Source organism: Arachis hypogaea, chromosome 8 (assembly GCF_003086295.3).
Source record: "Arachis hypogaea cultivar Tifrunner chromosome 8, arahy.Tifrunner.gnm2.J5K5, whole genome shotgun sequence".
NCBI lineage: Eukaryota > Viridiplantae > Streptophyta > Magnoliopsida > Fabales > Fabaceae > Arachis > Arachis hypogaea.
In genome coordinates, this window is record NC_092043.1 from 41507883 (window position 1) to 41521560 (window position 13678).

Genomic DNA, 13678 nt, shown 5'->3' on the forward strand with positions numbered 1-13678 from the left:
TTTACTCCTAAAATATTATCAATAAAAGTTCTCTTGAAAAACAAAAGAAAAATAATAACACAAGATTTAAGTTTAATTATTCTAAGTTAAAGTACAACATAAAAAATTAAAAACAAGATATTATAAAATTCATAAAACAACACACTAAAATTCATATCATATTAGGGTTTACCTTCTTAAACTATGCTATTTATATGAGACGTGCGGATATGCGGATCTGTGGATATCACTGCCAAATTTGCAATCCGATCCTACCATAGTGCGGATCATATCCGATCCGGTGGCTCTACAGATCGGATAATATCCGTAAAATTTGGATCGGATGCGGATAATTACCGCGAATATGTAGATATTATCCGATCTATGTGCAGCCCTATATTTTGTAATTTGAAATCTCAATGTATCAGTTTAGGGGTGGCAGCATTTATCCTATTCGTAGATATCCAATCCGATCCGTAACGGATAGGGTTGAGTGCGGCGATCCTATATATGTATATGTTATATGCTTATATAAAAATATGTTTTAGGTGAGTGTTGAACCTGACCTTTCACTTGGTGCAAAAAAAATTTAACCACTGATGACACACGTCTTTTTTTTTTTTTTATAAATTTCAGTTCTATTTTAATAATGTATAAATACAAAATTATATAAAGTGAAATGCTCGTATACTTACACTGATTTTATTTGTGTTTGTATTATTAATTTTAGTAAAGACTTTATATAGAATTGAATATTTGATATTTGATATTGTTTATGGGATGATTGTGTTATTTGTGTTGAATTTTTAATTTGTGTGTTTATCAAATTCTATAATAATGTTGCGATCTTTTTGGTAACCAACGGATAGAGTTACATACTCATGGGTTAAGAATGAGTAGGATTATTACAACTCACAAATAAGATAAAATTACATTTACATAAAAAATTCAATCTATAAGTAGAGTTAGAATTAAGTCCAAACTTTATTCTATTCATTGTCATTCCTAGTTTAAAAAATTATTTGCAGTTTACTTTTGTCTCTGATTGCTAAAAGAAATGGATAAGAGCAGTGCTTCTTTACCTTTGTTCTCTTTCCTCGATCCTCCATCAACCTTTGAAACAACTTTATATCCTGAAACTTCTCTTTCACATCATACCAGTGCTAGAGTTATCAAAAATAATTGCGGTTTTGTTGTGCCACTCTGATCGTTTGCTATAAAGAGCTTAAATATTCCTTTATGCTAACAAAAAATCTCATCGTCTCAATAACTCAAAGTCTTCTAGCGATAATTTGGAAAATCATAATTCTCACCACTCAATCATGAGCTACGAATGAATGCCACGCTCCAGTATTATGCAGAGGTTAAAGTTCAGTTACCAGTTTCGCTATTACATTGGATCTGAGAATCGGATCTAGCTGCATCTCGGTTCTTTCTGTGTGGACAATTTCTAACCAAATGCCCTAGCATTTCGCAATTATAACATAAACCCAAACCACACCGGCATTGTAACACCCTGTTACCCTAAGCATTACCTCTAGTCGTAAAGTGAATGATAACAAAGCATCACGACAGTTCTAAAGCTCATACAGTAATAAATATAGAAGGAAGTAGTAATACTAGAAGCCCGATGAAGGAATAAAAGCTCAAAATCGCATAAAACGGATTTTACAAAACGTGAAGTGTTCACACACGACAACTAAAACATAAAGGCACGAGATACATGAGACTTAATATAATAATAGTCAAGATATATATAAGTATGGTAAACAAAAGAACTCTAGTCGTAGCTCGTAAAATTTGGACCGACTAGTTACATACAGAAAATACAGAATTTTTGAGTTAAAACAACTTATACAACTTATCTCTCAAAGTAAGTCTCTAAGGCAACAGAGTTTAGTAACAAAAGTGAGAAAACTACAACATAATAACCAAAACACAAAGATAACAAAAGATCCTCCGCTTTGTCACCATCCACAAACTCACCGAGATGGATTGCGACCTGCATCTGAAAAACAACAACATATGGTATGAGAACCGGAGGTTCTCAGTATGGTAATAGTGTCCAATATATAAGATATAAGGTTCCGAGATGCTAGAGGAAATCCTAGAACTTTGCATCACAGATATTCAAGCTTAACAAAAATAAATAATTTAGACCAAGCACCATAAACAGGGTTACCTAAACTTAGAAGGATTTATAACTAATACTAATCACACCGCTGTATCCCACAGTTTTCACCAACCTAACCTCCGTGCAATCCCCTCGCCACCGTCTCCCGATCCTCTTCCACACCAGTAAAACACATTTAATACAAACAAGTAAAACACAAATAATATTCAGGTATAACATGTAAGCCAACTAGCATTCAGACATATTATTCAATTAGGCATAACTCAAGTAATCAAAGTAAGCAAGCAGATAAAAGATGCATATGATGAATGTCTATCCTATTTGGCTCGTGATATCACTTGTCAGTTCAAAACGCCAACCTAACACATCCCCGGGATGTCACCTTTCTACCACGACCAGGGTTATAGTGCCCTACTCACTCTCTCTAGTGCCCAGCACTTTATCATGCATCCCGTGAGTTATAGTGTCTGGCACACTCTTTCGGGTTATAGTGCCCAAGTTCACTCTGACGGCAGAAAGGTTATGTGAGCCGGAGACTGCCTTGGCCTCTACGCCGGCACTGCTACCTCGACAAGCGGGAGACTGCCACAGCCCTTACCTGAGGCGCATAGATCTAGTCAACGTATTTTTGGTTTAGAATAAACTTTAGGATATGAATATGGGTTGTTGGAGTCTTAGAATGTCTCTGACTTTCCGGGACATTATTTATTATCTATACGGGCACCTTTACCATACTGAGAATTCCCGATTCTCATTCCAAACATATTCTGTTGCTTTTCATATGCAAGATGTGAAGCATCTCGCTGAGCGTGCTAGAGACTCTTTGAGAGTGAAGATCTACTTGGGACATTATGTTTTGTATTTTGTATATGTATATATGTAGTATTCTCTACTTTTGTACAAAATTTATATTTTGTCCCTCCTAGAAGTTGACTTAGAGAAACAGGATTTATGTTTTGTCTTTTGATAAACTTTTGGGTTGTATATATATATATATATATATATATATATATATATATATATATATATATACTTTGGCCGGCCTTTGTTTCGCAGGTCGAGTCTGGAGCTTGTTACATGTATCTTTTTGGAACTCCCTCTATGTATGTACCTTATCTTCTCTCTACGCTGCTATCTCTTCTACTACGCTTAATCGTTTCGAGTGTGATGCGAATTTCAAGTTTCTTTTTGTTCAACTTTTCTTCAAAGCTTCTAGTTAAGCTCTTCACTCCCTCATTCACGGCAGCCACTGACTCACTCAAGGTAGACTGCAGCAACGTCATCCTCGCTAGCAGCAACGTCCTCTCCATCGTGCATCATGTAATTGTCAACGGCGTCGTCCAATGATCAATAGCGTCGCTCTTCTTTGTTTTGTGGCGGTCGTCTTCTCTGGCAAGGTAAGGATATCGATCCAATTTTTTTTAAGGTTAAGTGTTAATTTTTTTTATATATATATTCTATTAATTGTTTTTTTTTTAAGCAAAGAAAGCTCAACACAAAAAAAAATGTTTTAAAATTTTTTGTTAAATTCGTTTGTTTTAAAATTCTGAATTCAGAGTTCTTGTTAAAATCCGTATTAATGACAACTTCTGAAGTCTTATTCAATTTGTTTATTTTGAAATTCTTAACAATAAATTGAGGTTAACATTTTTTTACTAATTATTTGTTTACATAATTACTTTCAACAAATCAATTTCATATATTGCCACTGGTTAATTATATGCTATTTTTTAAAGGTCATAACTCCTCTGTTGAATATATTTAGTTGATAGAATGAAGAATTATGAAATGAAGACTTATTACTATTGCACTTTTAATCTTAATTTTTAATATATTTGAATTATTATGAATATTTTGTTATTAACTTATTATTAAAATATTATTGACTGAGTCACCAAAAAAAATATTATTGACTTATTTAATGATCGGTTCGATCGGAAAATCGGTAAATCAGACCTAGTATCCAATTTAGTTTGACATTTGGACCGTGCAAGGTATGAAACCGGAGTGAACCGGTCAAATCCGGAGTGAACCTATAAGAATCGGTCAAATTTGGTAAGACTGGTCTGACCGAACCATTTGAAAGTTAAAATTATCTAAAATGTAAGATCAAAACCTTTCCTAGTTGCTAAACTATGTTAATTTTTACTAGTATATATGCAAATTATAATATATATATATATATCTTTCATCAAATAGTTTACTTTTATTTAATTTATTTTAATTTTAGTTATAAACTCACTCATTCTTAAATTAATTATATTTTTATTTAACAATAATTATAAATTCACTTATTTTTTCTTTTCATAATTATATAATATATTAATATTATTTTTAATAAATACATATAGCAATTTTTTATTTTACTTATATTCAATTAATTTTAATTTTAAAGTTACTCATTTTTAAATCAATTATATTTTATTTAACTATAAATTTTATTAAAATATATATATTAAAAAGATAAAAAAATTATTAACCATAATTTATTTTTTTTATAATTATATGATATCTATTAATATTATTTTTTCAATAAATACTTGTAGTATATAATAATAGGTAAAGACTCACATGCAGTTATCTTCATATGAAGTTAATAATTGAAAATCGTTAGATGATATTTAGTTAAACTTATCAAATCATCTAACTGTTTTTAAATATCAACTTCACATGAAAATTAACTGTATATAAGTTTTTGCTTATAATAATATAATAATACAATAAATATAAATTAATTAATAAAATATTAAAATTTGAAAATAATAATTATTTTTATAAAAACAAAATAAAAGTACTTATAACAAAAAAAATAATTAAATTTTACATAATTATTTAATTATATCGAATTAACCGGTTCGATCAGTGACCCACTAATTGAACCAGTAACTCAGTGACCCAATAATCTTATCGGTTCAATCACCAATTTAATTCTGACAACTATGATTGATACTACATATTTTTTATATTTACAGAAATTCTCGTTTTTTATTTTATTTTTAATTTTTATTTTATCGATTATCTAATTACTGGAATCAAACAAATCTATTCTTAGTCAATTTGATTTGATTTAAATACACATAAAAATATAAAATTAAACCAATCTAAATCAATTATAATTTAATTAATTCTAATTTCATTCCTGAACCAACTTGATCCCTGAACACCGATATTCTCGAACATTATATTTCCCTGGTATTCAACCCAAGTCATACTTTGCACCTTATCAAAATTAGATTAAATCACAATAATAAATCAATGGATCAAAATTTTACACAAATCCGCCAAATCAAAATCTGCTTCGTAAATCCATCAATGCACATTTATATATAGTTTGAACTAACTTGATTCGAACTCCATTTCTACATACACAAACACACGCACACACTAATTCGAACCAAATAGATTCGAATTATACACAACATACACGCACACACTAATTCGAACCAGCTTGGTTCGAATTACACACATAGTAATTTCTATGCTGTTAAAAAATTAATAATTTATTAAAAAAATTAATAATTTAAAAATTAAAAAAATATATATTTTATTTTATACATTAAAAAAAAGCTAACAAAATATTTAATTACGAAACTTCTTTAAAATATTTGTGATCTATCAATTTGAATTCCATACAATACTATTTTGTCTACTTTTAATAGCTCATGAATATTTTTTAATAAATTTATTTAAATTATACTACAAAAAATATTTTATCCTATGCAAAACAATTTAAAAAAATGGCTTAAAAATGTTAGGAGTACTATAAAAATTTGTAATGTTCTAATAACTTAGTAAATACATGCATGTACTCAAATTTTAAATAAAATACTCTACATAGTCAATAATAATTTAGAAATGAAAGAAAATATTTAATTCCATACAAAATAATTAAAAAATATATTTTATTCTAATACAACAAAATTTTTAAAAAATGACTTAAAAGATGTTACGAGTACTATAAAAAATTGTAATATTCTAGTGATTTAGGTAAATACATGATAAAAATATTTTTTCTTTAAGATCTAAATTATTATTGACTATGTAGAGTATTTCTTTAATGTCTTAAGTCATTAGGATATTACAAATTTTTACGAATTTGTAACATATGGTGATTCGAATCACCATATAATTTAGGAGTACTATAAAAATTTGTAATATATGGTTGGCTTAGGTCATTATAGAAATACTCTACATAGCCAATAATAATTTAGATCTTAAAGAAAAAATATTTTTATCATGTATTTACCTAAATCACTAAAATATTACAAATTTTTATAGTACTCATAACATTTTTTAAGCCATTTTTTAAATTTTTTTTGTATTGGAATAAAATATATTTTTTAATTGTTTTGTATAGAATAAAATATTTTCTTTCATTTCTAAATTATTATTGACTATGTAGAGTATTTTATTTAAAATTTGAGTATATGGATGTATTTACCTAAGTTATTAGAACATTATAAATTTGTATAGTACTCCTAACATTTTTTAAGCCATTTTTTAAATTGTTTTGCATAGAATAAAATATTTTTTTAGTATAATTTAAATAAATTTATTAAAAAATATTCATGAGCTATTAAAAATGGACAAAAGAGTATTGTATGAAATTCGAATTGATAGATCACAAATATTTTAAAGAAGTCTCATAATTAAATATTTTGTTAGCTTTTTTAATGTATGAAATAAAATATATTTTTTTTTAATTTTTAAATTATTAAATTTTTTAATAAAATTTTTTTAATAAATTATTAATTTTTTAACAACATAGAAATTACTATGTGTGTAATTCGAACCAAGCTGGTTCGAATTAGTGTGTGCGTGTGTGTTGTGTATAATTTGAACCTATTTGGTTCGAATTAGTGTGTGCACGTATTTAGTTCGAATTATATAGAAATAGAATTTGAATCTAAGTTGGTTCGAACTACATATAAATATATATTGATGGATTCACGAAGCAGATTTTGGTTTAACATATTTGTGTAAAATTTTGCTCCCATTAATTTATTATTGTGATTTACCCTCAAAATTATTAGGGTAAAATACATTTAAGAATCTCTTGATATTTTTAGTTGACCGGCCTGACTACGAGAGTAACGTGTGTGGATACCACCTAACCAACCATCTTAGCATCTTATCAAATCTTGTCCCTTTTATGTTTTTGTACTGTATAATTTCTATATTAAATTATTAATATTACATACTCCCTTAGCACCTTACATTTTTAATTTTTTATTCACGATCATTATTTTAAATTTGAGTTTCCTTTCTTCTTCCATTCTTAATGGCTCTTTACACATGCACCTTCATCTCTCCCTCTCCACCTTCCCTCTCCGCACCAATCCGCCGAAGCCACTCATTTCTTCGCCGTCGAGTTTCAAGTCCAAATGCTTCCGTAGGCTCTTCTTCTTCTTCATCTGAACCGAAAACATCATCATCATCACAATCATCACCGATTGCTCCATCTGCTACAACAACAACTTCATCCTCAACACCTTTCGTTGAGTCTAGGCCACCTGACCCTGTCTTCAATTACGCATTCGCCAGCCCTAATGGCAACCCTGCTGTTAGGTTTTTCCGATCTACGGAGTCTAACATTGAAAGGGTATTAGTCAATATTTTGATTAACATCTTATTTCTATACCATTAGAATTTAGAGAATTTAGTATTTAGGCTTTTGAATTAGCCAAGTGTATAAGTTTTGTTGGTTGCTTAGTATTGCTGTTGTTTTTACTCATATGCCTTATCAGTATACTATAATCATCCTCAATAATAGTGTCAATGCAAAATATACATCGTTTAAGAGAGTAATTATTCATCATATTCATTCTCCTATTAAATATATGAAATAATTATCCTCAATAATAGTATCAATGCAAAATATACATCGTCTAAGAGAGTAATTATTCATGTTATTGGTACTAGCGTATTAGTAGTCAAATAATAAGAAATGTGATATTAGTTTTATCCTTTAATAATCGAGAGGTCATAGTATAAGTATTAGAAATCAGAATAAAGAAGTTACAATCTCTGACATATGCTCAGTATATATTGTTATAAAGTACGAGTCATTTTATAAATTAATTTTAGAGTTTTATAATTCTAATACATTTCAATTATCCTTTAGGTGAACGTCTAAAACTGTAAAGTTAATTAAGACGGAGGAGCATTTATTTTGTTTTTAAAATTAACGAGTTTTCTTGCTGATTTTGGATGGAAGTTGCAAGCCAATGATTTCTGTGCTGATATTTACGGTTAAAATTTCTCTGATTTTTTAGTTAGGGGAGGGAGACAAGTGAGAGAAGTAGTTAATTAGTTAACTGTGAGGGGTGATAGTAATTAATGTTGAGCACAGAATTTAGAATAGAGCATTTTAACTTTTTCTTGTATTCCTATTGAATCTATATAATTTCAATTAAATATGCATAGGTGTTTTCATCCACCGTTACATAAATGTCATAATAGATAATTGATAGCATATTCCATGGATTCATTGCCCAATCTACTATGCAGCGATGCCCTTACTTTTAATCAATCCTCACTCTCGCACAATGAGGAAGAAGGGGTTGTCTTTATTTTCTTTTCAAGATTCTTTTTCTTAATGGAGTTCTTGCTGGTTATGGTTTGGGTTATATGGGGTAGTTGGTTGAAATTAGTTATAAACTAGTACTTGTTATTCATTCTCTTCTCTAATTAGAAGCTTTCTGGTTTTCCATTTTTTGAGCAGCTTATATTCGACTTCCGTTTCTTGGCACTATTCGCTGTTGGAGGTTCATTGGCTGGTTCACTATTGTGCTTCCTAAACGTATAGTCTCTGAACACCTTTCATGTAAACACTATTGAGCTCAGCTGTGAGATTATCTCTTTTATTTATGTTATTGGTTTCTCTGATGGAGAACTCTACTTCTTTGTTTACCTATGTACATTATTCTGATAATTAAATTGGACTAGACCACTAAAATAAGTACCCAAAAGATTCTAGTTCTGGAAAAATGGACCCCAAGGGCCAAGGCTGCGTTTGCTTCCTGGTACTGTCTCTGTCTCCCAAAAGTTTCTTGTGTTTACCTTGAATGATTACATTTGACAAAATAGTCATAATTGGATATTATACTTCTTAACAACTATCTTGAAGTAACTCATGGTTAGATCATGTTGTCAAAAGTCTATAATCTTTCGGAGGCCAAGAATAACTTTCCAGCTTTTAGGGTACATGTTTCGTTCGGATACCACTTTGGTAGTCTACCCATTAAATTGTTTAGTTTGTAACATTTGAATATTGTTAGGTTCATATCACGAGTGATCCTACATGTATCTATCTTACTATCCTCTACCATTTTAGGGTTGTATTTATATTATTGATGCATACAAAGTCTATTGGTCAAGCTGTGTCAAAGGAGTTCACTCTGGAAAGATGGTTCTGCGACTGGTTGAAGCAATTGGTAATTCATCATCTATCAGAATTGACATATACCCTTTTTTCATAGTGACTTAATTGGACATACTCTATAATATTCTGTTACTTGGTCCAGGAAATGATTAACTGTGAAAAGAAATTGGGAAAAATATTTACAATTTTATAAACATGATTTAAATATAAATGAGACAAACACTGATATGATTTAGTTGTTGTTATCCTGTTATCCATGCAACCAGGATGCTGCTTTTAGAATTTAAAGCCATGACTTTCAAATCACAATTCACACGGCTACATTACGGTTTTGCAAAGTCACACCTATGTCATGTTTGATAATTATATGAAAATATTCCTTTTCAAACCAAAAAAAGAAAAAAAAAAAAGGAATTAGACATATAGATTTTGTTTGACCTGCACGGTCCCAAATGCTTAAATAGCATATATCATTTTATGTTTTCACTTGTAAACACACCATTTTTTGCTTCGGATCCTGGTCTGGATTGCTTATAAGATTATGTACCCTACTTGGACTGAATCATTCTTTGTTTTTCACTTTTTCGCCATTGAAATGCATGAATCTTGTTGCTGCAGATGTTTATTTGGCTGGTACGGTTATGCTGATATTTGGAATGGGACTGTACGGATTGTTCATAAGCAATACATCTTCACATGAGAAACCTGCTGTTGATCGTGCTCTTGTAGGATCCTCTTTGTTTGGAATGTTTGTTTTGAAGGTATTCTCAAGCCCTCTGATCTGAAACTATAGTAACAACCATGCATTTTCATATATTATGAGGCATTAAATTGCAGTATCTATTTCAGCTTCTTATTGTTTTACTCTTACCTGTCAAGCAGAGGCGGATTTTAGGAGAAGGGGGGGGGGGGGGGGGGACTAGTTGCCAGCCCCCTGATTTTCGAAACTTAAAATATATTATATGATGTCTAAAACTTTCAATAATACATCTATTAGTTTAGTGGTTAAAAAGGGGCATTTTATGCCCAAAACATGGGTTTAAATCTCATTTGGTGCATTTTAAAGTTATTTTTTTGTTCTTTCTAATTTTTGTTTTCTTTTTTGTAATTCTTCCATCAATTATCATATAAAAATACTTTAATTTTTATAATAATTCCTAATTGAATGTAATAATAAAATATATACATAAAAATAAATTAGATTAAATTTTATTTTTTTATGATATTAAAATCAGAATATATTAAGTAAATTATTTATTAATATGAATATATCTTATATATTATATTCACTAATTTATTTTAAATACATATACTAAAAGTATTAGGGAAACAAATTTATATTATTTATGCTATATCTTTTATAATAAGGATAAAAATTAGAATTTTATGAAAAAAAAAACTTTGATATAAATCAATTTTTTAAAATTAATTTTAGTTTAAAATAATATTAAAATATACAATTATTTTTTTATTAAAACTTTCAATTTTAGTATGGCACTTTAAATTTTTTGTTTCCGGCCTTTTCTTTGTAAGATTTCTGGATTCGCCACTACTGACAAGGTTGTTTGTTACCATGATTTAAGTAAAACAAAAACAAACGCCTGCTCAGTTGTGTAACTGTAATTTACCCTGTATAATTCAATGAAATATTGAAATACATATCATATTATCATTATAGAAATCGGAATCCTATGTTTTCTGGCTTGTTCATTGATTGAATCCTAGTCGCCGACTAATATTGTCTCAAGCACTTTGTTTTTTCTCCTCCCCTAGGAACCTATAAGTTCATCACAAAATTTCTCAAGGATCTACTTGACATAATACTCTTTCAAGAATAATAAGTTATATTAGCAAAGGATAAAACTGTAAAAAGGTATAATAAGTATTTTGCCGGCCTCCTCTTTATCTATTTTAAACTTGTGAATAAGTGCTTCCTTCTCTTTCCTTTTTTCCCCTCCAAAGCTTCCTCTTTCATTTTCATTGCAACTCATGATCGCATCCTAAGCCTTCTGAAAGGTCCATCTTTTAATCAACATTTTTTGTCTGTTTTGATCACTAACAATAATAGCTTATATTTTCTTCCCCTCTTTTTTCAGGAGAGGCCTAAATGGATGAAGATTAGCTCACTGGACGAACTGAAGACAAAAGTGGGGCACGTTATAGTCATGATTCTTCTGGTAAAAATGTTTGAGAGAAGCAAAATGGTAGCCATTTCCACAGGAATGGATTTACTTAGTTATTCAGTCTGTATTTTCTTATCTTCTGCATCTTTGTATATCCTCCATAACCTCCATAAGGGAGAGTAGAAGAATGTAGATGTTGTAAAAGATACTTAGGGCCCTTTTGGGAACTTTAGAAGTAATTTTTTTTAACTTTTGACTTATGAAAAGTAGTAGTATTAATGTTTGGTGCAATTTTCAAAACCAAATTGTAACTTTTTAAGAAGTTATTTAGGAGCTTATAGAGAAGTAAAAAAAAATGATTTCTCTCATAATACTTTTATTTTTCATCACATTTCTATAAAATAAACATTTTTAGAGTTAAAAATTCAAATACAAAATAACTTATTTATAAGTTATTTTTAACATAGTCATTTATTATTTAAGTTATTTTATCAAAATGAGCTTAATTAAGTTGGTTACCCAAACTGGGCACCGTAGCCTGTAGGAAAAATGGCATGACCTATGGAATTAATGTTTAACTCAGCGTTCATTATACAATAATCATGAAAAGGAATGCAAGTAATTAATACATAGCATGTCATTTTCTGAAACTTCTAGAGACTGGTAGATGAAGAAGCAAGCTGGGAAATACGTAAAAGTGCAAATGAGATGTGGAGTTAATGGCAGAAGTTATTCTTCAATGACAAGAAAGTTTTAGTGAAACTAGAGGAATTAGAGTGAGATAAAGAAAGTTTTAGTGAAACTAGAGGAATTAGAGTGAGATAAAGAGTCATACGGGTAGAATACAAGTATATAATACAAAGTAAATAAATTTTTTAAAGAGTAGTTTTTGTAAAGCAATGTTGAAAATTGGAAGAGTATAAGATAAAAAAATTGGAAGAATATAAGATAGTTAAAACAAAAATCACATTAAGCAAAATTAAAACGAGTATACGAGGGTCTTTATATCTTTGAGAATGAACAAAGAGCAAAAAAAGTATGTATAAAATTACAAAGAATTGAGAAATGAAAATGAGAAATTTGGATCAAGTGCATCAAGGAACAAGAGCCTTATATACAAGAAGGGGCAATGACCCTCTCCTCTTAAACTTAAAGTTTTCTTCATATTTAATATATATATATATATATATATATATATATATATATATATATATATATATATATATATATTCTTAAATTTATATATCATAAAAATCAAATAAATTAATTGATATATAATTTTAAATTGTGTGATACTTAAATATCTAATCAAATCAATTAGTTTATATAATTAATTTATCATAATGAATTGTATTTAATGAGTTTAAAAAAATAAATTAAAAAACATTCTCAAAAGCATGCTACGTCGACTCTATTATTAGATGTAAAAATTCGATTTTTATATAATAGAATAGATAGATAGATAGATAATGCATTAAATATTGATTTTATATAATTATAATAAAGATAATTTTCTAAATTAATATAATTATACATTATTCTTTAAAATGATTAAAAATATTTTTTATTGATAATTGATAAGTAGTTTAATAATGTATTAAATATTGATTTTATATAATTATAATAAATATATTTTCCTAAATTAGTATAATTATGTACTATTCATTAAATGCATTCATTTTGGAGAAAAAATAGATTTATGAGAAATTGACATCTCATTTTTATTAGTTGGAAAAAAAATTAGTTTTAATATATTAAGCAGAAGTAAATTATGTGAATCCGTATATATGATAATTAATTTTTACACAATATTTTTTATGTCCCTATTAATTCCTATAAATGACTCAATTTAAAAAACATAAAAACTACTAATATACTAAAGAATTATTCCATAACGAAACAAGATCTAAACTTTAATATTATATATCGCGTCCAATTAAAATTCAATTTAGTCAATAAAAAGTTGCTAGCTCTATATCTTAAATTAAATTTTGATGATCAAGTATATTTTACAAATAAAAAAAAATTATTATTTTAGTATTTCTCAAAAAAGAAGAG

The 13678-nt window shown here is 28.5% G+C and overlaps 1 protein-coding gene across 1 annotated transcript; it reads left to right on the forward strand.

The window, feature by feature from the left end:
- The first annotated feature begins 7246 nt into the window (after positions 1-7246).
- Positions 7247-11925, forward strand: LOC112707521 (uncharacterized). Its single transcript, XM_025759283.3, has 5 exons — positions 7247-7715; positions 8838-8915; positions 9450-9549; positions 10116-10258; positions 11594-11925. The coding sequence occupies exons 1-5, from the start codon at positions 7395-7397 to the stop codon at positions 11801-11803; spliced, it is 852 nt and encodes a 283-aa protein (XP_025615068.1). The 5' UTR covers positions 7247-7394; the 3' UTR covers positions 11804-11925.
- Positions 11926-13678: the final 1753 nt, after the last annotated feature.